The 24,890-nt window shown below is 43.1% G+C and overlaps 2 protein-coding genes across 5 annotated transcripts in view; one reads left to right on the plus strand and one right to left on the minus strand.

The window, feature by feature from the left end:
* The first annotated feature begins 5,676 nt into the window (after positions 1 to 5,676).
* On the plus strand, positions 5,677 to 15,430 carry mrpl33 (mitochondrial ribosomal protein L33). Its single transcript, XM_062041744.1, has 4 exons — positions 5,677 to 5,820; positions 6,118 to 6,136; positions 6,231 to 6,337; positions 15,093 to 15,430. The coding sequence occupies exons 1-4, from the start codon at positions 5,799 to 5,801 to the stop codon at positions 15,140 to 15,142; spliced, it is 198 nt and encodes a 65-aa protein (XP_061897728.1). The 5' UTR covers positions 5,677 to 5,798; the 3' UTR covers positions 15,143 to 15,430.
* The window catches only part of rbks (ribokinase), a 118,716-nt gene continuing 109,143 nt past the window's right edge, over positions 15,318 to 24,890 (minus strand). For all 4 annotated transcript variants that reach the window (XM_062041743.1, XM_062041740.1, XM_062041741.1 and 1 more), the window contains one exon: positions 15,318 to 15,774. In XM_062041743.1, coding sequence (XP_061897727.1) covers positions 15,601 to 15,774 — 174 coding nt within the window. In that variant the 3' untranslated portion in view covers positions 15,318 to 15,600. The remainder of the gene's footprint in view (positions 15,775 to 24,890) is intronic.

Consider the following 24,890-nt stretch of genomic DNA (forward strand, 5'->3'; position numbering starts at 1 on the left):
GACGCCAGCGGCGCTCACGCACAAGGCCAGCTCCCAGGCTTCCTAGAGCCCACCCGCCCGTGCCCTCTGCTCCCGCCGAACCCGCACAAGCGCTCCCCCCACCAGCTCCATCTAGCATCTGGAATCTGCTTCCTGAGGGGGGGGGCAGTGCTGGTAGCGTGTCAGCGGGGCAAGCAGACCTCATTCCACTGAGGTTGCTGCCTGCCTCTCCTCCAGCGGGGGAGCTGTCTGCTTCGGCCCTACTTCCTGCTCCTCTGGCTCCGCCCACGCCGGCAGACGAGCCGCCTGCTCCGCCTCTGGCTCCGCCCACGCCGGCAGACGAGCCGCCTGCTCCGCCTCTGGCTCCGCCCACGCCGGCAGACGAGCCGCCTGCTCCGCCCACGCCGGCAGACGAGCCGCCTGCTCCGCCCACGCCGGCAGACGAGCCGCCTGCTCCGCCCACGCCGGCAGACAAGCCGCCTGCTCCGCCCACGCCGGCAGACGAGCCGCCTGCTCCGCCTCTGGCTCCGCCCACGCCGGCAGACGAGCCGCCTGCTCCGCCCACGCCGGCAGACGAGCCGCCTGCTCCGCCTATGGCTCCGCCCACGCCGGCAGACGAGCCGCCTGCTCCGCCTATGGCTCCGCCCACGCCGGCAGACGAGCCGCCTGCTCCGCCTATGGCTCCGCCCACGCCGGCAGACGAGCCGCCTGCTCCGCCCACGCCGGCAGACGAGCCGCCTGCTCCGCCCACGCCGGCAGACGAGCCGCCTGCTCCGCCCACGCCGGCAGACGAGCCGCCTGCTCCGCCCACGCCGGCAGACGAGCCGCCTGCTCCGCCCACGCCGGCAGACGAGCCGCCTGCTCCGCCTCTGGCTCCACCCACGCCGGCAGACGAGCCGCCTGCTCCGCCTCTGGCTCCGCCCACGCCGGCAGACGAGCCGCCTGCTCCGCCCACGCCGGCAGACAAGCCGCCTGCTCCGCCCACGCCGGCAGACGAGCCGCCTGCTCCGCCTATGGCTCCGCCCACGCCGGCAGACGAGCCGCCTGCTCCGCCCACGCAGGCAGACGAGCCGCCTGCTCCGCCTCTGGCTCCGCCCACGCCGACAGACGAGCCTCCTGCTTCCATGGCGATGCCTCCTGCTTCCATGGCGACGCCTCCTGCTGCTTCCACGGCGACGCCTCCTGCTTCCACGGCGACGACGCTTCCTGTTTCCACGGCGATGACGCTTCCCGCGGCTTCCACACCTGCCTCGCCTACCACGCCTCCCACGGCTTCTACGCCTGCTTCGCCGACGACGTGCCCACCTCCTCATGTCAGGCGGGCCGCACCACGGCGCCGCCTACCTACTCGTGTCTGGCGGGCCACACCACGGCGCCGCCCACCTCCTCGTCTCTGGACTTTTTATGGACGCTTTTGGCGCCAACAGCAGCGACGCCCAGGACTTGGGTGTAGGACTCAAAGACTGCTGAGGTTCTGGCGTCAGTCTCGTCCGCCTCCTCAACGGCCACAGACATGGCCATTCCGAGGTCGCCCGCCTCGACAAAGGCGGCGACAATCTACTCGCCGCCGCCACCTGACTTGTCCCCGGTGGCTTCGGGGACACATGGCTGGGCGGCCCACCACCAAGACCTCCCTCCACCCTCCCGTGACTTTTGACTTATTCTGGAGGTTTTTTTTTTTTTAGGGGAGGGGTTTCTAGTTTGGGACGTCTGGGATCCGTCCCTTAAGGGGGGGGTTATGTCATGATCCGTTACCCGGATCATGGCATGATGTATGTTTTTGGTAATGTTTCTGTGTTAGTCTGTTTCCTGGGAGCACCCTCTTTCCCTGTTTACTGTTGGTTTCCATGGGCACTGATTCTCCTCACCTGTCTTAGTTTAGCAATTAGTGTTCTCGCCAGGTGTTTTGGTTAATCACTCCCCTTTATAGTGTGCGGTCACCCAGCAGTAGTTGCTGGGTCAATGTTTGCTGTAGGCAACATTTACGTCTCATGTTTTTTTTCTCTCATCGCTGTAGCAAAGTCTAGCTTTCCTCGTTTTTTCACCTTTGGTGACATTTTGGTTTTGTTCTGCTCCACGCTTGCTAGCGTCCTCAGTTTTGTATTTTTGTCTTGCCTTTAATTTATTAAAATAATACTTCATCTTAACTCCACGACACTCCTGCTTGTCTCCTGCCTTGGAGGGAACACAACAATCGCAGCCATGCGGCGAAGACGTAACAGTTACCTTGCCACTAATAAACTCATGTACAAATTCCAATCCGTCTTCAGAACTAACCACTCCACTGACACATGCCTTCTATATCTGACCGACCACATCAAACATGAGGTGGACGCGGGCAAATACTGCGGCATGGTCATGCTGGACCTTCAGAAGGCCTTTGACACCGTTAACCACGCTATACTGTTGGGTAAGCTCAGAGCAATCGGATTTAACAAAACCTCATGGAGCTGGATGCAATCTTACTTGGAGGGGAGGGAGCAGGTGGTAGAGGTGAACGGCACCGTGCCCCCCCCCCCCCTCTCGGTGAGCTGTGGAGTCCCCCAAGGCAGTATATTGGGACCTTTACTGTTCCTAATATACATAAACGACATGTCATCGGCATGCGACTGTGAATTGTTTTTGTTTGCGGATGACTCTGCCTTGCTGGTATCCGGCAAGGACAAGTCACAGGTGGAGAAAATCCTCAGTGCTGAGCTCTGTAGAACTTGCACCTGGCTCGCTGACAACAAGCTATCCATACACTTGGGTAAAACAGAATCCATCCTGTTTGGGTCCCACATCAAACTTAAGAAAGTCAATGACTTCACCATAAAAGTAGGTGACATTGTTATCACCAGGAAAGATGAGGTCACCTACCTAGGTTCCATTCTAGAGACTAACCTTTCCTGTGATAAAATGGCAACCAAGGTAATCAAAAAGGTTAACCAACGAACCAGATTTCTCTACAAAATTTCCTCTCTGGTCAACAAAAGCACCTTGAAGATTCTGGCGGGACCCCTCGTTCAACCCTTTTTCGATTAAGCATGCACCTCCTGGTACCCTAGCACCTCCAAAACCCTCAAATCTAAACTCCAAACATCTCAGAACAAGCTAGTCAGGTTACTTCTAGACCTCCACCCCAGATCCCACCTCACTCCTACCCACTTCTCTAAAGTGGGCTGGCTCAAGGTGGAGGACAGAGTAAAACAACTTGCACTGAGCCTAGTCTATAAAATCCGCTACACCTCCCTGATACCGAAGTACATGTCAAACTACTTCTTTAACGTAAATGACCGCCATAACCACAACACCAGGGGGTGCTCCACTAACCATGTTAAACCCAGATTCCGGACTAACAAAGATCTTAACTCATTCTCTTTCTATGCCACATCAATGTGGAATGCGCTCCCAACAGGTATAAAAGAAAGGGCATCTCTATCCTCCTTCAAAACCGCAATAAAAGTTCACCTCCAGGCAGCTACAACCCTAAACTAACACCCTCCCCGGATTGCTAATAATCAAATGTAAACAATCAAATGCAGATACTTTTTCTTTTTCTTATGCCTTCTGATCTCTCTCTCTCTCTCTCTCTCTCTCTCTCTCTCTCTCTCTCTCTCTCTCTCTCTCTCTCTCTCTCTCTCTCTCTATGTCCACTACTTGATGTCCATATCCTCCCCCCCTCCACACCCCTGATTGTAAATAATGTAAATAATTCAATGTGATTATCTTATGTGATGACTGTATTATGATGATAGTGTATATGATAGTGTAGCAGAGTATTCTGGGTTCGCATATTATGTGTACTAATATAATATAATAATAAAATAATAAATGGGAGTCATAAGAGCAGGTCCGGTCTCCACAACTTCTTTAATGTTCACCCTCCTGTTTCTCTCCCTACACACCTTCTTCCACAACCACCTTTATAGACCTCTTACGTCACAGCCCTACGGCAACTCTGGAGGGACAAAACTCCTCCTTACCTAACATTATCTGGTAATTTGGGACATCCTGAAAAGTTTGTTACATACGTCCCCCCCTCAATTAGAAACGTCCCCGTTTCGTCACAAACAAAATAGGTAACAAACAAGGGGAAATAGAACAGAGAAAAAAATTCACAATCTTAATGCACCAACAAATCAACAATATTTTAACTGATCCACAAAGTATTGCATAAGATAGCACCCTGGCCCCTCAAAACATACAAAAACGTGCAGATGTGAAGGAGGTCGGTCCAATCGCCCACTGCGAGATAGTTCAGTTGTGCGCAGGAGGTCGCCCCAGTCGCCCCCTGCGAGATAGTTCGATTGTGACGCGCCATCATGCCATCAGACTTGGGGTTATAGGCAGTGAAGGAATCAATAAAGTACCATCTGGTGGTGCTGGCAGAGTCTCTGGAAGGGACAACCACCCCGGGACCCCTCCCCCCCACATGGGACTTACGGGCCACTCCAAAATGTCCATGACCACCCTCCTGAGGGGCCGACAAACCTGTGACCACCCCATGGGAACTTCTGGGCCACTCCAGAATATCCATGGTTACCCTCTGGAAGGGGGCAACAATTCTGGGACCCGCCCACGGGGACTTATGGGCAACTCCAGAATGTCCATGGCCACCCTCTGGAGGGGCCGACAAATCTGGGACCCACCCACGGGGACTTCAAGGGCACCGGCGGGTCCGACACGCTCCGCACTGCTCACACCACCGTCGGATGTCTCCCAGCATGAAGGGCCAGCAGCAAGACCGCCGGGAACGCCTCCGTAACCAGCCGGCTCACATCCGCAGCACACACCTCCAAGCTCTCCACCGGAGCACGCACATGCGCCGATAGGCTGGCCCAGAAGCGGTCCATCAATTGTCTCTGTCCAGCTGAGAAATTCTGGCACCGTCGCCGGGGAAGGGAGCTGTTAAGTCCATTTTTGACATTCATGCCGTGTGAGTGTCTGTCAATCAGCGTCTTGCCGAGCTTAAAAGTGTCGTCGTCACCACACCACGTGTCCGAAAAACAGCCAGGAAGCTTAGCAGCTAACTATACACGTGCAGCTAACTGAAAACTCACGAGTCCCGTGTAACACTTTCTTCTTTTCTTTTTTTTTTTCAACACAGCAGTTAAAATCCCACCGCTGCCACCAATGTAGCCGAGTATTCTGGGTTCGCATATTATGTGTACTAATATAATATAATAATGAAATAATAAATGGGAGTCATAAGAGCAGGTCCGGTCTCCACAACTTCTTTAATGTTCACCCTCCTTTTTCTCTCCCTACACACCTTCCACAACCACCTTTAGAGACCGCTTACGTCACAGCCCTACGGCAACTCTGGAGGGACAAAACTCCTCCTTACCTAACATTATCTGGTAATTTGGGACATCCTGAAAAGTTTGTTACAATAGTATATATCTGTATCATGAATCAATTTAAGTGGACCCCGACTTAAACAAGTTGAAAAACGTATTCGGGTGTTACCATTTAGTGGTCAATTGTACGGAATATGTACTTCACTGTGCAACCTACTAATACAAGTCTCAATCAATCAATCAAAGTATTGTAACACTTGACATGTTAAATCATATGCAATGTTTTTTTAATACATGATTTATATTGTGTGAGTGTTGTTATTTGTTCAAATGAATTATAATAGGAATTAGTACGTTGATTTAAAAAAAACAAAAAACATTTTTGCTAAGCGGAAGTATAACTTTGAAATGAAGCGCACGTCAGTGCTGACCCGGAAGTGTACATCTCAATGTGACTTCCCAGTTTGGCAAATACAGTAGACTAATGCTTTATTATTACGTACTAAACAACAGGTCTTGCTAATTTTTTGGTCAAAAATGTTCCTTACTTCTGTAAACTGTGAGTATACAACACTTTTACATACTATTTAACAATTCGTGGAACGTATATTCAACGTACCTGTCAAGCTAGCATACATGCTAAATACTTGTATTCAACACAGCAGAAGCACAAAACAACACTACCTTGTTTTGTTGTCGACACGTTTTCCCTGCATGGTTATTGTTGTAGTTCATTATTTTTTAGCTTTAACAAGACGCGAATCGTCTTCAAAAAGTAAAACATGAATACCCAGCTCGATTGGGACCATCATGTTGCTCGGCATCACTAATATGACTGACTCTTCTTAATTTTCAGTGGCCAAGGCAAAATCAAAGTAAGTAAAAAAAAAAAAAAGATCAACTCTTGTTCTTTAATTAGGTTTTACACATGACGCGAAAATGTAACGTTTATTTTGTGTATTCTGCCAGGAGCATCCTGGTGCAGATGCTGAGTGCTGCGGGGTCAGGCTACGTCTTCAACACAAAGAGAAGCCGTATCAAAGATAAACTGGTACTCCTCAGACATGATCCAATTGGTAAGATGTATTGTCATGTTTTAGGCTATTTAAAAATGATAAAAAATATACTGGCATTGTATGTATGTAAGGCAAAACAATGCTTGAAACACAACACCAATAAACCAGTGCAAAAGTATTTGTCAACATGCGGTGACCACAATACACAATAGTCAGCACGAAGCATAAGATGTTAACATTAAATGCATGTTGAAAAATATGCCATGGATGAAATTATTGTTTATTGGCATCAATCGCTCTATTAAGTCTATACGTATCTACGCGTTTATTCTTGTTTATGATAAAGGGGCCATATTATGATTTATTTTCTACATTTAAAACACTTCCTTGTGGTCTACATAACATTTAATGGTGGTTCTTTGGTCAAAATTTTGCATAGATTGTTTTACAGGCCGTCTTCAAGCTGCTTTCTGACCGTCTCTTCAGAAAGCGCCGTTTTGCGGGGGCTCTTATTTAAATGTCTCCACTTTGTGAGCATCTGCTCCTTGCCATCTTTGTTGTAGTTTTTAGCACTTTCCATAGCGAGTTTACTGACAGATTAAGATTACAACTATATGCTACGTTGTACTAGAAAGGGCAACAGTGGATTTTGTATGTAAATGTGTATGTGAGTTTCCGCGGGTCCCTCTAAAGCAGGGGCCCCCAAACTACGGCCGCCAGCCTCCAAAATGTGGCCTGCGGGAAGTCCCAAGTTAAAAAATATATTTTTTATTATTATTTTCTTAAATCTGTCCTTTGTAATCAATTTTGTACCGCTTTTTACTCTCAGGGTCTCCTAGCTACTGAGGCAAATCATATTGTCTAAAAATGCATTTTCCCATCGATAACCTACCTGACATCGTGTTTGTCGGGTGAGCGTGCGGCAAGTACGTGCTCTTTCAGTCAATTAGTGTGCGAGAAATATATATATATATATATATATATATATATATTAGGGCTGCAACAACTAATCGATTAAATCGATTAAAATTGATTATTAAAATAGTTGCCGATTAATTTAGTCATCGATTCGTTGGATCTATGCTATGCGCATGCGCAGAGATTTTTTCTTCTTTTTCTTTTTTTAATTAAAAACTTTTTTTTTTTTAATAAACCTTTATTTATAAACTGCAACATTTACAAACAGCTGAGAAACAATAATCAAAATAAGTATGGTGCCAGTATGCTGTTTTTTTCCAATAAAATACGGGATAGGATAGAAATGTAGTTTGTCTCTTTTATCCGATTATTAATCGATGTAATAATCGACAGATTAATCGATTATCAAATTAATCATTAAATGCAGCCCTAATATCCATCCATCCATTTTCTACCGCTTATTCCCTTCGGGGTCGCGGGGGGCGCTGGAGCTCAGCTACAATCAGGCGGAAGGCGGGGTACACCCTGGACAAGTCGCCACCTCGTCGCAGGGCCAACACAGATAGACAGACAACATTCACACTCACATTCACACACTAGGGCCAATTTAGTGTTGCCAATCAACCTATCCCCAGGTGCATGTCTTTGGAGGTGGGAGGAAGCCGGAGTACCCGGAGGGAACCCACGCAGTCACGGGGAGAACATGCAAACTCCACACAGAAAGATCCCGAGGCCGGGATTGAACTCACGACTACTCAGGACCTTCGTATTGTGAGGCAGACGCACTAACCCCTCTGCCACCGTGTTGCCATATATATATATATATATATATATATATATATATGTATGTGTGGGAAAAAATCACAAGAGTATTTAATCTCTACAGGCCTGTTTCATGAGGGGTTTTCCTCAATCCTCAGGAATCTCCTGAGGATTGAGGAAAACCCCTCATGAAACAGGCCTGTAGAGATGAAATAGTCTTGTGATTTTTTTCCCACACATACATATTACGCTCTACCACGGTATCGAGCACTATTTTTTGGATAATCTAATTAAGACATATATATATATATATATATATATATATATATATATATATATATATATATATATATATATATATACAGTGTTTCCCATAAACTGCCAAGATACCTGTGGCGGTGGGGGCGTGGCTATGGGCGTGGTCACATGACATCATCGAGTAATTTGCATAATTTACTACAATGATTTCATTTTCTCTAATTAGGCTCAAAAAATGTATACTTACTAATTAAAAATAACAGTTTTGTTTTAAACGTCCATCCATCCATCCATCCATCCATCCATCCATCCATCCATCCATTTTACGATATAATTACAACACTTTATGTACATATTTATATACAGATTCAAACAATAAGTTATTCACTGAAATATATTTATTAATTGTGGTTCTTACAAAAAATATATCTTATAAAATATAAAAGCTAAAATGTCTCAAAGCTCTGCCCCTTTAATTAGTGCATTCTAAATAATTTAACTTTAGCCTACTACTACAACCATATTATTTACCAGCAACATAAAGTGAAACAGAGGCAGAGGTGTCCTGCCACAGTCAGTAACAAATAAACAGAAAACAGTAGTGGTGGTAGATAGACACAGAGCTTCATCAAACATCTAATCCACTGAACAAAGAGCTCCAAAAATCTTGAACTTTAGACTGCCATCAGTTTTACTCCCTACACTTAACCATGTGTTTCCTACTGTCTGCAGACTTTGCACCCTTTGTTATATACACATGTTGTGTTTCTAATATAAATACATTTAATAAAGTCAAATACAAACTGCTCCCATACTGCTCCCCTCACCTCCCAGGGGGTGATCAAGGGGATGGGTCTAATGCAGAGGACAAATTTCACCACACCTAGTGTGTGTGTGACAATCATTGGTACTTTAACTTTAATATATATATATATATATATATATATATATATATATGTATATGTGTATGTATGTATATATATATATATATATATATATATATATATATATATATATATATATATATATATATATATGTATGTATGTATGTATGTATGTATGTATGTATGTATGTATGTATGTATGTATGTATGTATGTATGTTGGGGCCCCCGGCCAATATATATATATATATATATATAATATATATATATATATATATACAGCCCGGCCCCCGACCAAATTAACCCAATGTGGCCCCCAAGTCAAAAAGTTTGGGGACCCCTGCTCTAAAGCGTTAAAAGTCATTAAATGGATTTTGTGAAAATGAAGGCCTTAAATGGCATTAAAATGCATTCAGATTAATGTCCAGAGGCATTACAACATTTTTATATGATGGTAGGCCTGTGCTGATATAAATCGATAAATAAATCAATAAACCGAACGATAAATGGAAAATAATCTCATTAACTTTGCCGTCATCAATAAATTGCTACGTCTTTGTCTGTGGTGTTCAAAATGGATTCAAGAGGTCTCTTTTTGTGCATCGTTCTCAGCACCTAAACATGTTTATTTGACAGTAGAATTACATGAACACTGAGCCTCTTGTCAGTCTTTTGCAACCTTTTTTTCGGTAGGCGCAGGCAGGACCTACTTGCAATTGTCTTCCACATGTTTTCCTGTGTGTAGTAGTAGTGATTGCAACTCCCCCTTTAAAATTGGAGCCCACACTAATCATTTTGAAACAATCACTTTTAATGTTCAAATTTTTTCAAAACCGTTCACAAAGTTGAGCTGTGTCAATCTCGGAAATTATGTAATAACAAGCTGACCAATCAGAGCTCTTTTTTTTCTAACTTTATTTCAATAAACATTTCAAACAATCAGAACATTAGAGTAAACATGTCTCCATACAAATATGTACATAAAAAATATTTTTCTCTATAATTTTTGGTAACAAAGTAATTAAAGAAAACTACCATAAGGAAAGAATAAACAAAAGAAACGTGCAATGTATGCTAAGAAATTAACATAAATAAATACATCATCATATTAAATTGTTTTTATTTTGGCTTTGATGGAAATTGTCTTTTATATTGTATTTTAGGACGTGGAAAGTTTTCATGACTTTCTTGTTTTTCTTTGTCATTATTAATAAACGCTAATGCAGAGCTAGATTTTTTTTGAATGTGCACATGAAGGTATGCAGAAGGGTATGTACTAGGGGGAGGAGCAAGACGCAAGCTATGTGCGCCGAGAGTATCTTTCAGCCTTTAGCTAAACACACATATATACTGTATATACATATATACATACACGTTACCAGTATTTATTTTAAGTGGCATTAAAAAAGATGCGTCTGCGTGAGCCAGTCTGCCCCACAAGGATAAAGAAAAATAATGTCTTATGTTCGTGTGGTTTGGATCTCATGTTATTTTTTTTTCAATTAACGCAAGCACATCGTCTTTGCTTGAAAGAGAATTGGCGGAGAATGAAGAAGTGTTGTTTTGTGTTTGAGGAAGTACAGAGATGAAGATGAAATTTTCCCTACTGTGCAGGGAAATTTTTCAGAAAAATACCATCAGACTTTTGTTTTTTCTGGAGGCTACAATACATTATATTACGATTTGTTTTCATGTAAAAAAAACACACCATCCTTTTTTCCGAGGTGTGGCGGCTATGGTTTTGCCCTCGAGATGTGCCACCATCAATTAAGGGAAAACTCTGCCATTGACATGTAAACCATCCATCCATCCATTTCTGCTTATCTGAGGTCAGGTTGCAGGGGCAGCAGCCTAAGAAGAGAAGCCCAGACTTCCCTCTCCCCAGCCACATAGTCCAGCCCCTCCCGTGGGATCCTGAAGTGTTCCCAGGCCAGCCAGGAGACATAGTCTCCCCATCGTGCCCTGGATCTTCCCCATTCCCTAAACACCTCCCCAGGGAGGCGTCCTGGGGGCATCCTGACCATATGCTTGAACCACCTCATCTAGCTCCTTTCGATGTGGAGGAGCAACGACTTTACTTTGCGCTCCTCCCAAATGACATAGCTTCTTACCCTATCTTCAAGGGAGAGCCCCGCCACACGACGGAGGACACTCATTTCGGCCGCTTGTACCCGTGATCTTGTCGTTTCGGTTATAACCCAAAGCTCATGACCATAGGTGAGGATGCTAACGTAGATCTACAGGTAAATTGAGAGCTTTGCCTTCCGGCTCAGCTCCTTCTTTACCACAATGGATCGAAACAGTGTTCGCATGACTGCAGACGCCGCACCGATCCGCCCGTCAATCTAACGATCCACTCTTCCCTCACTCGTAAACAAGACTCCAAGATATTTGAACTCCTCCACTTTAGGCAAGATCTCCTCCCCAACCAGGAGATGGCACTGCACCCGTTTCCGGGCGAGAACCATGGATTCGGACCTGGAGGGGATGATTCTCATCCCAGTCGCTTCACACTCCGCTGCGAACCGATCCAGTGAGAGCTAAAGATCCTGGCCAGATGAGGCTATCAGGACCACATCATCTGCGAAAAGCTGAGACCTAATCCTGCAGCCACCAAACCGGATCCCCTCAACGCCCTGACCGCGTCTAGAAATTCTGTATATAAAAGTTATGAATAGAATTGATGACAAAGGGAAGCCCTGGTGGAGTCCAACCCTGAAAACGGGTCCGACTTACTGCCGGCAATGCAGACCAAGCTCTGACACCAATCATACAGGGAGCGGACCGCCACAATCAGACAGTCTGATACCTCATAATCTCTCAGAACTCCCCACAGGACTTCCCGAGGGACACTATCGAATGCCTTTTCCAAGTCCACAAAGCACATGTAGACTGGCGGGGAAAACGCCTATGCACCCTCAAGGACCCTGCCGAGAGTATAGAGCTGGTCCACAGTTCCACGACCAGGATGAAAACCACATTGATACTCCTGAATCCGCGTTTTGACTGTTCGGCATAGCCTCTTCTCCAGCATACCTGAGTAGACCTTACCGAAAAGGCTGAGAACTGTGGTCCCACGATAGTTGGCACACACCCTCCGGTTCCCCTTTTTAAAGAGAGGAACCACCACCTCGGTCTGCCAATCCAGAGGTACCGCCCCCAACGTCCACGCAATGTTGCAGTCTTGTCAACCAAGACAGCCCCACAGCATCCAGAGCATCAATGAACTCTGGGCGGATCTCATCCACCCCCGGGGCCTTGCTACTGAGGAGCTTTTTAACTACCTTTGCAACCTCAGTCCCAGAAATAGGAGAGCCCACCACAGATTCCCCAGGCACTGCTTCCTCCTAGGAAGACGTGTAGGTGGGATTGAGGAGGTATTCGAAGTATTCTCTCCACCGATCCACAACATCCTGAGTCGAGGTCAGCAGCACACCATCCCCACCATACACGGTGTTGACAGTGCATTGCTTTCCCCTCCCAAGGCGGCGGATGGTGGTCCAGAATCGCTTTGAAGTCGTCAGGAAGTTATTATAGTCTACACGGACTCAATGTCTAGTGCCTCCCTCGTGACATGTTCAAAGTCCTTCTGGAGGTGGGAATTGAAACACTCTGTGCAAGACGTTTCCGGCAGACCCTCACAATGTGTTTGGGCCTGCCAGGTCTGTCCGGCATCCTCCCCCACCATTGGAGCCAACTCACCACCAGGTGGTAGAAAGCTCCGCCGCTCTCTTCACCCGAATGTCCAAAACATGAGACCGCTAATCCGATGACACAACCACAAAGTCGGTCATTGAACTGTGGCCTAGGGTGTCCTGGAGCCAATTGCACATATGGACAACCTTAGGTTCGAATATGGTGTTGGTTATGGACAATCTGTGACGAGCACAAAAGTCCAATAACAAAACATCCCCCGGGTTCAGATTCCTCCCAATCACGCCTCTCCAGATTTCACAGTCGTTGCCAATGTGAGCATTGAAGTCCCCCAGTAGAACAAGGGAATCACCCGAGGGAGCACTCTAGTACTCTCTCTAGTGAATCCAAAAAGGGCGGGTACTCTGAGCTGTACTCTGATTGGACCGCCAAGGTCCCTGACTCTGGCTGCTGCCCAGCTCACACTGCATCCGACCTCTATGCCCCCTCCTATGCGTGATTAGCCCATTAGAGAGGGGACCTATGTTGCCTCTTCGAGCTGTCTGGGTTGATCATAATAACCACAAATGTCATTTAAACACATTAAAACATTACCAATAACACCAAACAACAGAGAAAGTTGTAGTTATCGGTTGACATTAGGGATGTAACATTATCAAATCTCACGTTGCGATATTATCACGGTATTAGAGCCACAGTACAATATTGTGGTATATGTCCAAAAAAGAAAGATTGGTAAAAATGCCATATAAAAGGAAAGTTTAGGATAAATACACTTACTGTAATTGCATTTTTTTACTACAAACAAGTACATTATATTGCCAAAAGTATTTGGCCACCCATCCAAATGATCAGAATCAGGTGTCCTAATCACTTGGCCCGGCCACAGGTGTATAAAATCAAGCACTTAGGCATGGAGACTGTTTCTACAAACATTTGTGAAAGAATGGGCTGCTCTCAGGAGCTCAGTGATTTCCAGTGTGGAACTGTCATAGAATGCCACCTGTGCAACAAATCCAGTCATGAAATGTCCTCGCTCCTAAATATTCCAAAGTCAACTGTGGGCTTTATTATAAGATAATGGAAGAGTTTGGGAACAACAGTAACTCAGCCACGAAGTGGTCGGCCACGTAAACTGACAGGTCAGCGAATGCTGAAGTGCATAGTGCAAAGACTTTCTGCACTTCATGTGACCTTCCAATTAGCCCACGTACAGTACGCAGAAAGCTCCATGCAATGGGTTTCCATGGCAGCTGCATCTAAGCCATACATCACCAAGTCCAATGCAGAGCGTCGGATGCAGTGGTGTAAAGCACGTCGCCACTGGACTCTAGAGCAATGGAGACGCCTTCTCTGGAGTGATGAATCATGCTTTTCCTGGCAATCTGATGGACGAGTCTGGGTTTGGAGGTTTCCTGGAGAACGGTACATATGGAACTGCATTGTGCAGAGTGTAAAATTTGGTGGAGGAGGAATTATGGTGTGGGGTTGTTTTTCAGGAGTTTGGCTTGGTTCCAGTGAAAGGAACTTTGAATGCTCCAGGATACCAAAACATTTTGGACAATTCCATGCTCCCAACATTGTGGGAACAGTTTGGAGCGGGCCCCTTCCTCTTCCCACATGACTGTGCACCAGTGCACAAAGCAAGGTCCATAAAGACATGGATGACAGAGTCTAGTGTGGATGAACTTGAGTGGCCTGCACAGAGTCCTGACCTGAACCCGATAGAACACCTTTGGGATGAATTAGAACGGAGACTGAGAGCCAGGCCTTCTCAACCAACATCAGTGTGTGACCTCACCAATGCGCTTTTGGAAGGATGGTGGAAAATTCTTATAAACACACTCCGCAACCTTGTGGACAGCCTTCCCAGAAGACTTAAAGCTGTAATAGCTGCAAAAGGTGGACCGACATCATATTGAACCCTATGGGTTAGGAATGGGATGGCACTTCAAGTTCATGTGTGAGTCAAGGCAGGTGGCCAAATACTTTTGGCAACATAGTGTACTTCTAAGTAAATAATTGTATTGGGACATATACTGTGTCAAGGGAATATTTAAAATAATAACTTACAGTTGATGTCTTTAAAGTGACATTGTAAACATGCAGTGTAACACGTGTAAAACAATATTGTACAGTTTAGTGCATTTCAACTTTTTACATTATAAATGTCCTCCATAGTGGACATTTTTTATATCAGTCTGGAAAATTTTGTTTCACAGAAAAGTAAACTAACAATATAACGTTTAATAAGGTTATGAAATCTAATAATTATTCCCCCCACTGTAATCATTCTGTGTCATTACCGTACATTTTACATTTCCTTTTGTTTTTTTGCAGTGAACAAGCATGTCCTGTTCTTTGAGAAGAAGAAGATCAAATCCATCTAAACATGAAGTGGAATATATGGACAGTTAATCTGCACTATTTCAAACTGACATTGTCATATTTGTAGGCTGGAAGAGAAGATGTGTTCGTCTGCGCTGGGTTTTATACGACCACTCTTCCCCGCGACACCTGACTCCAAAAATAAAAGCACCACAAAAGATGTTAATGTAACATTTTTATTCACTTGGTGTGCCATCACCACCAGTCATGCTTTTATTGTTCAACATTAGAGTAAGTCACTTCATTGCCTATAAATCTCACCATGCTACAAGTAAAACTATTCAAATGAATGCCTGTGTGTTACTTCAGCTTGTGCCACATCATACACAATAATGTTACTCTGTATGCTCTATAAACAACGTTATTGGTCCTTCAATATTTGTTTAAATGGCTCATAAGACTAAAAAAGGCATGTTTAGGTCCAGTTCAGAGCCCATGATGCATATCTGTATTGCTGCTCTTAAAAGAGCTGGGCTGCTAAGTCCTGCCTGTGTGGAAAAGAGGTCTGAGTGCCCATGGCCTGCACGCTCGCTCCTGCCACTTGACCTGCTCTGCGGGCCGCCTCCTCCAATGGCATCGTGGGATAATGAGCCATGTAAAATGCCAGTGCTCCGATGAAGCTGTCTCCTGCACCCTGAGAAGACATCAATGTTATTTCAAGTCTTGCAATGCTACTGTACATTTCACTATAGCATACAATACTACACAATATGTGTAATATCTGGTATTTGCCATTTTGGAATTTCAGCTGTTTTATTTTGATTACTTCAGTTTTCAGTAGTTCAACAGTATTTGGACCATTTACATAAATATATGGATAACCTTTATTATAATCCGTAAGCACTGATGTGCACTGGCTTCACTGACTTCAAATGATTTCCACTGAAATAAAGTAACCCTGTAGGAACATTCAATTAGGATTTTCTTACTTGATGATGTGATCGTAGCTAACTTACTTGCGCTGGTGTTTAACAAGCTGAGCTGGACATTTTTAATGGATACCTGTATGATTTTATTTATGCGTTTTTGCTAATTTATGTATATTCCTCATTTTATTTCTACTACCTATTTTATTTTTCAAATTTTTTTGATTGGTGTATTTAGCTGTGTTTTTATACTATGTTATATATGTGTGATTTTTTTTTTGTTACTGATACAGTACTTTAAGGCAGTAGTGGCCGTTTTAAATGTGTGCTGTATGAATAAATAAACCAAAGCTAAACAGGAAGTAAAAGTCCTTACGATTTTAAATGGCGTAAAAAATATTTGGATTTTAAAAAAACATTTTTAAATCAAATTTTACAATAGACCTTAGTCTCAAACACAAATTATCAAACATATTTATTTGAGTTTTAATTTGGGTCTCTTTGAATGCCTTTTGATTAGATAATGTCACCAGTTGAAATAAGAAAGTTTATACTACTTGTATTAAAAGAAAACTGACATGATTTGATAAATGCCTTCAAAGGGTTACAAAAATAACGAGTTACTCATGCAATTAATCACTAAAATTATACACAAACACACACACATTTATATTAATATATATATATATATATATATACATAATTATATATATACACACACATGTATATGTATGTATTATATATATATATATATATATATATATGTGTGTGTGTGTGTTGCTAAACAGTCAGTGAACAGGTCAATGCATACACCAAATAAATTCAAGTTTAAACATGTTAAAAATTACTTTGTATGACATTCTGACAATAAAATTGCATTTCTGTCCAAACGGTCTTTTTCAATTTACGTTACATTTAATAACCTGTGATTAATCATGATTAATCCAAATTCAAAAATGTGATTAGTCTAATTAAAAATAATCATATTGGCAGCATTAGTTATAATTACAAATATATTTATATTTTTGTTCAGGGCCTAAGTTGATTGAGAGATTTGAGAAAAAAACTAAAAATAAAAAAATCCAATTTAAAAAAAATAATTATGTCCTGTTCGAGCCAGTGAAGACATTATACATTGATATTTCAAATTTAAACATGGAACAAAAAAAATCAATAAGGGAAGGATGCAACACATATTACATCCAAAAATACAGCAACTTTTTACTGAAAGGCCAAGAAAGTCAGCCTTTATCCCCTGAGGGTTGAAATAAGTCAAATATTTGGACTGACTTCTAATTCTAAAAGAGACTAAACAAAAATAATGTTCTACACTCATCACCAGTAGGGGGTGCTGTAGCATGTGACCCTTGCTGCACCTGCAGCCTCAACGCTGACAAGTCACTTTTATTTGTCTGTGATTATACTTGACACAACATGTGTGTGTTAATCAACTTCTTGTATTAAAATGTGATATTAAGATTTAGATGGTAGCACAGAAAAAGCTTAACATAAATTGCCGATGTGATGCAACCTTGTTAAAAAAACATTCAAAAATAACATTATAGGTGTGGAAAAAGTGGTGCATGTCTTATTTATTGATAAGAGATGGAATGTGCTGTCTGGAAGGAGAAGAGGGTGTGGGGGCTGGGGGGCATTGATGGGAAAAGGCACAATGGCGTGTTGCAACCTGCTGGAGTAAAACCACAAACGCTCCCCAACCCGATCCCCTTCTTCTTCTCACAAGTCCATTACTCAACACTTTGACTCTCCAAAGACTTCATTGGTCTGGGAGGCGCTCTCGTCACCCGCTTCCAACCTCAACAGTAACCCTTTCAGGGCCTCACACTGATGAGTCAGCAGTGACAAGAGGCCAAGAACTAAAAAAAAAAACAAGTCTACAAAGGTCGGCGGGTACGACTGACAACCACCAGAGCAGCTAAGGCTGATTATTCAAGTGGATCCGCTCTCTTCCTGGTCCTGTGACTGCCGGACTGGGAGGATGCTGGGAAGAGTGAGATCAGACCTAAAACATTTCACAGTCTCGTCGGATTTCCATGTGGGGACCTAAGTTGTGTTTATGTCTCCAGTCTGGTAGCTGGGCCGAGCCACTTTGTAGCCATGCAGTAGGGCTGCACCATTAATCAACATCCAGGTTTCAATCTGTGCAATTACCTGACCGACCATGAGTCCATTTTATTTGTTGTTTGTTTAGTCATTTAGGATAAAGTTCCAACCTTCCAATTACAGTACAATTTTAAAAATTCTACAGTAATGAGAAATAAAAGTGTATATCCTTTTAAATGGTTACTTGGCAATATTATCATATACTGCAATTACAATACATTATAAACACTGTACAGTTTTTATAGATTATTTCTTTAGTTTAACAGAAGTGAAGTGAATTATATTTATATAGTGCTTTTCTCTAGTGACTCAAAGCCCTTTTACATAGGGAAACCCAATATCTAAGTTACATTTAAACCAGTGTGGGTGGCACTGGGAGCAGGTGGGTAAAGTGTCTTGCCCAAGGACACAACGGCAGTAGCTTGGATGGCGGAAACGGGGCTCGAACCTGGAACCCTCAAGTTGCTGGCACGGCCACTCTACCAACCGAGCTACACAGCATGCTGTCTGAAACTTTTGTCACCAAGTACCACCTCAGAAAACACTTGGCTCTCCAAGTACCACCGTAATGACCAACATTAAACATACAGTATCGTAGTAGGCCTGAATATTCATCAAAAACAAGGCAGATGTTTTACTTAAGTATATTTAATATTTGTGGCCACTGTAACATTACACACAGTTTGAACAGTAACACTGTGTTTGAATATTTAATTAAGCAATTCATTTGGCGTACCACAGATGGATTTGGACAGATTGTATATTGTGTGATGTGTGGCACTTTGAGACAAGAATATGTTAATTGACAGTTTAAAAGTAACATGTCCTTCTTCACTTATTTTTGCAGTTTTGTACATTTTTATGTATAATACAAAACAATAGCACATTGAATGGCAATCTCAACTTTGAAGAGAAAATAATTAGGTATTTCCTCAAAATCGAGAAGCCCTACCGTAGAGTTTCTCCATTCTGGCTGAGGCACATTTTGTTGATTACGCATCGTAACTACAACCTGAATAACAATGAAATAAAATTCAGCCCCCCGTCAATATTGTGCAATTAGAGCATGGGTGTCAAACTCTGGCCCTTGAGGCAATATGAAATTAACACTAGAGCTGGCCCGCCGATTAAATACAGCGGCGGTGCCGCGGTAAACCCGCATTCACCACTAATTCTCATACTTGCCAACCCTCCCGGGAGACTCCCAAATTTCAGTGCCCCTCCCGAAAATCGTCACGTCCGCTTTTCATCCAGTCCAACGAGTGCTGGCCCAGTCACGTAATATGTGCGGCTTCTGCACGCACACACAAGTGAATGCAACGCATACTTGATCAACAGCGATACAGGTTACACTGAGCGTGGCCGTATAAACAACTTTAACACTGTTAGAAATATACGCCACACTGTGAACCCACACCAAACAAGAATGACAAACACATTTCGGGAGAACATTTGCACCGTAACACAACATAAACACAACAGAACAAATACCCAGAGGGTTTGGTGGTAGCGGGGGTGTATTTTGTAGCGTCCCGGAAGAGTTAGTACTGCAAAGGGTTCTGGGTATTTTTTCTGTTGTGTTTATGTTGTGTTACGGTGCGGATGTTCTCACGAAATGTGTTTGTCATTCTTGTTTGGTGTGGATTCACAGTGTGGCGTATATTTCTAACAGTGTTAAAGTTGTTTATACGGACACCCTGTGTGTAACCTGTATCGCTATTGATCAAGTGTGCGTTGCATTCACGTGTAAGTGCATACAGAAGCCGCACATATCTTGTGACTGGGCCGGCACGTTGTTAAAATGGACGAAAAGCGGACGTGACGACAGCTCATAGAGGACGTTAAAGGCAGAGCCTTTAAGGCACGCCCCCAAGACTGTGGTCCGGGTGGACTACGAGATATAATGACTGATGAACACGTTCGTTCGATAATGAAGGTTGCCTCAGCTCAAAGCCTGAGCCCTGACATTAATGAACTAGCATCCAAGAAAAGATGGCAGGTATCTGGCTTGGGCACATCAGATTAGATCAGTGTGTTGCAAACTGAGCAGTTTAAAGTCCTGAATGGTTGGTTTATTCATTGTTATTTTATTTCCAAATGTATTAGCCTGTGGAAAAAGTTTATGTTGATATTTACCTCAGAAGGCTGCAAATAGGAAAGAGGCATTCAATTTTTATTTAAATTGTATTTGATATGCCATTGATATTTTTTAATTATTATTATTATTATTTGAAACTCGATTTTGCATGTCACTATAAAGTTATATAAGCCTTGCTTGTTCAATATTCAATGCAAAACTTGTTTGGGTCCCTATTAAAAGGTTAATTTGTTCAACCTTGGCCCGCGGCTTTGTTCAGTTTTAAATTTTGGCCCACTCTGTATTTGAGTTTGACACCCCTGAATTAGAGTGTAAGTATAAATACAAATGCAGCATAGAATTTCAATATCCACAGATACTCACATTTAGCCTACAGCAGGGCTATTCAATTGACTTCAGTTCATGACATTTTTGCAGCCAATTCCTAAAAACACAAGAGTGCTCCTGCTGTATAGAGGAACTTGGAGCACTGTAAACACCTTGGCAGTATTGTATTGACATTTTAACCTTGCTAGCAAACATAGACGGGGGTCCAAACTTGTGATTTACAAAACTGAGGCGATCCTCAGGGTGCCTCTTTAAGACCCTGTCTACATTAAAGGCCTACTGAAACCCACTACTACCGACCACGCAGTCTGATAGTTTATATATCAATGATGAAATCTTAACATTGCAACACATGCCAATACGGCCGGGTTAACTTATAAAGTGCAATTTTAAATTTCCCGCTAAACTTCCGGTTGGAAACGTCTATGTATGATGACGTATGCGCGTGACGTCACGACGGCAACGGAAGTATTCGTACCCAATGTGTCACCATACAAACTGCTCTGTTTTCATCGAACAATTCCACAGTATTCTGGACATCTGTGTTGGTGAATCTTGGTGAATCTTTTGCAATTTGTTTAATGAACAATGGAGTTTGCAAAGAAGAAAGTTGTAGGTGGGATCGGTGTATTAGCGGCTGGCTGTAGCAACACAACAAGGAGGACTTACTTGGATAGCAGACGCGCTAGCCGATGCTAGCCGCCAACTGCATCTGTGATCGGGTGAAGTCCTTTGTCGCGCCGTCGATCGCTGGAACGCAGGTGAGCACGGGTGTTGATGAGCAGATGAGGGCTGGCTGGCGTAGGTGGAGCTCTAATGTTTTTATCATAGCTCTGTGAGGTCCGGTTGCTAAGTTGCTAAGTTAGCTTCAGCGTCGTTAGCAACAGCATTGTTAAGCTTTGCCAGGCTGAGAATTATTAACCGTGTAGTTACATGTCCATGGTTTAATAGTATTGTTGATCTTCTGTCTATCCTTCCAGTCAGGGTTTTACTTATTTTGTTTCTATCTGCATTTGAGCTAGATGCTATCCCGTTAGCTCAGTAGCTAAAGAGCTTCGCCGATGTATTGTCGTGGAGATAAAAGTCACTGTGAATGTCCATTTTGCGTTCTCGACTCTCATTTTCAAGAGGATATAGTATCCGAGGTGGTTTAAAATACAAATCCGTGATCCACAATAGAAAAAGGAGAGTGTGTGGAATCAAATGAGACCTTGTACCTAAGTTACGGTCAGAGCGAAAAAAGAAACACCCTGCACTGCCTCTCTAGTCCTTCACTCTAACGTCCTCATCCACAAATCTTTCATCCTCGCTCAAATTAATGGGGTAATCTTCGCTTTCTCGGTCCGAATCTCTCTCGCTCCATTGTAAACAACGGGGAATTGTGAGGAATCCTTCCTCCTGTGACGTCACGCTACTTCCGTTATAGGCAAGGCTTTTTAAAAAAATCAGCGACCAAAAGTTGCGAACTTTATCGTCGTTGTTCTATACTAAATCCTTTCAGCAAAAATATGGCAATATCGCAAAATGATCAAGTATGACACATAGAATGGATCTGCTATCCCCTATGAAATAAAAAAAATTCATTTCAGTAGGCCTTTAAGCCAGATAACTCCTTAAACAAATAAATATTTAGCCTAAGCCCCGTATCAGCCACACTAACCCATCGTTTAAGGTTCCCCCTTGGGTATTTTTTTACACGGGTAAGTGCACCGTCTATTTCTTGACTCTCTTAGCTCTGTATGGACTCATTGATCGTTTATAAACTGAGTTCGGAGAGGAAGTGATGCCAGAAAGAATGCGCCACAGCCAGATTCATAGCAACCGGTTTCCACTTGGAGGTAACCACTAAAAAGATGGAGGCGAGTCATCCAGACATGCCTGCGTTTCTCCTTCTTCTACATGTACAGGCGCTTGTAGAAATCACACATGAATACCTTAAGAGAAGGAAACGCGCGATTGCAGCTATTTGGGATACAACACATCTCAGACGGCAACATAGCAATGCTGAGCGACAGTTTTGGATAAGGCCTGGAAGAACGGCAGCCTAGTAAGATATGTTTGTCAACAAGTGTGTTGTGCCACAGGAATGGCAAGAGAACTGTCGAATGTCTAGGTCAGCTGTGATTCTACTTTGCGAAAAACTTTGTCCATTTGTCGAAGGAGAGACAACGAGAATGCGGGCTCCCGTGGATGTGGTAAAAAAAGGTTGCGTGTGCTTTGTATTACCTGGCTGACGAGGGAAGACTACGGAAAACAGCGAATGCATTTGGACTGGCAAAGCAGACTATCAGTTATTGTCCGCCATGTATGTCAACGTCTAGTTTTGTACTCCATTACTACCGTGAAGCCATGAAGGAGCCGTTAAAAAAAACACAATTTTCAGCCTCCAAGCACAGGCAGGATTGCAAGAATAGACAATGAAGGTGAAGGTAAGAGAGTGAGGAGTGTCCTGACCACATATCTAGATCCCTAGATTGATTGTTGTAAAATGTTCTTTATACATTGTTTACTTTCACACGTCCATTAAAGATATGATTCATGTATGATGGCTCAGGTGTGATTCACTACAATAGTCTAACAGCTGCTGATGGTGAGGCAAGCAAGGTTTACTGTTCAAAGAAATGTGGCAATTGGCAACTTTGAAATACTTCACATACCAAGACTACGGATACACTTCCAGGTCAGGGGTGACTATGACGTAATAAATGCGCGTCTGCCATTTTCCGCGCATGCGCACTAGGCCGCATTGCACCGGCGGACGGAGGGTGGAGGGGGGTCTTAAACGATGGCATTGTGTGGGTGGACAGAGATAAGGTGAGGTGGGTTATCTCCTGTATGTAGAGGCAGCCTAAGTCCTCTCCTCTTTGCAGTAACACATTTTTTTCATAATGTGGTTATTGTAACTTACATGTTGCTGTAGCTTATTTACTTCATTTTACTTGTTTACCTACCGTATTTTTCGGAGTATAAGTCGCACCGGCCGAAAATGCATAATAAAGAAGGAAAAAAACACATATAAGTCGCACTGGAGTATCAGTTGCATTTTTGGGGGAAATTTATTTGATAAAACCCAACACCAAGAATAGACATTTGAAAGGCAATTTAAAATAAATAAAGAATCGTGAACAACAGGCTGAATAAGTGTACGCGATATGACGCATAAATAACCAACTGAGAACGTGCCTGGTATGTTAACGTAACATATTATGGTAAGAGTCATTCAAATAACTATAACATATAGAACATGCTATACGTTTACCAAACAATCTGTCACTCCTAATCGCTAAATCCCATGAAATCTTATACGTCTAGTCTCTTACGTGAATGAGCTATATAATATTATTTGATATTTTACGGTAATGTGTTAATAATTTCACACATAAGTCGCTCTTGAGTATAAGTCGCACCCCCGGCCAAACTATGGAAAAAACTGAGACTTATAGTCCGAAAAATACGGTACTCAGTGGCCTAGTGGTTAGAGTCTCCGCCCTGGGATCGGTAGGTTGTGAGTTCAAACCCCGGCCGAGTCATACCAAAGACTATAAAAATGGGACCCATTACCTCCCTGCTCAAGGTTCCCATTTGAGGTCCTCTCTCATTTGGGCTATTCAACTGGAAACAGTTAAAAAACTGTGAGCAACTCACAATTTTGTAGAAGGTCCTTAAAAACAGCAAAGCATTCCTGTAACCCTGACGAAATAAATAGACCAAAATCAAATGTCTACTGTAGAGGACGCTGGCTCTCCGGAATATACAAAATAAGAATACAGTATCAACTTTCTGGAAATGTGGCCCTCAATTCAGTTAATACAATATTCTTGGCCTACAGTCCAAGGATGTGAATCTTACAACAACTCATGTTGCGATTTTATCCTGATTCTTAGTGCGAGGATTCAATTCAGAATCAATTCTGGATTCAACATGATTCTCTATCCATGTTATTATTTAGTATAACAATGGTAATAGACCCTTGGGTTACAGGCTACAAAAGCTCATCTTGGCTGCTGACATACATGCACAGCAACCACGTGTATGTCTCTTTAAATGTCTTTATAAAATTTGGTTTAAAAAAAAACATTTTTTATAAAAGTATTTTAAAAAATGTCTTCTTTTTTTTATAACACTGTGTAAGTTAATATATTCCTCTCCTGTTTTTCTTTTTTCTCTCATAATCCACTTATTTATATAATTTATGTATTGTTACATTTGAAATAACAGTAAAGATGATAACAGATGTTTAAATAAAGTGAAATAATAATCACTGTTTATACCAGGGGTCCCCAAACTTTTTGACTCCGGGGCCGCATTGGGGTAAAACAATTTGGTGTGTGTGTA

Source organism: Entelurus aequoreus, linkage group LG03 (assembly GCF_033978785.1).
Source record: "Entelurus aequoreus isolate RoL-2023_Sb linkage group LG03, RoL_Eaeq_v1.1, whole genome shotgun sequence".
In the NCBI taxonomy this organism is placed as follows: Eukaryota; Metazoa; Chordata; class Actinopteri; order Syngnathiformes; family Syngnathidae; genus Entelurus; species Entelurus aequoreus.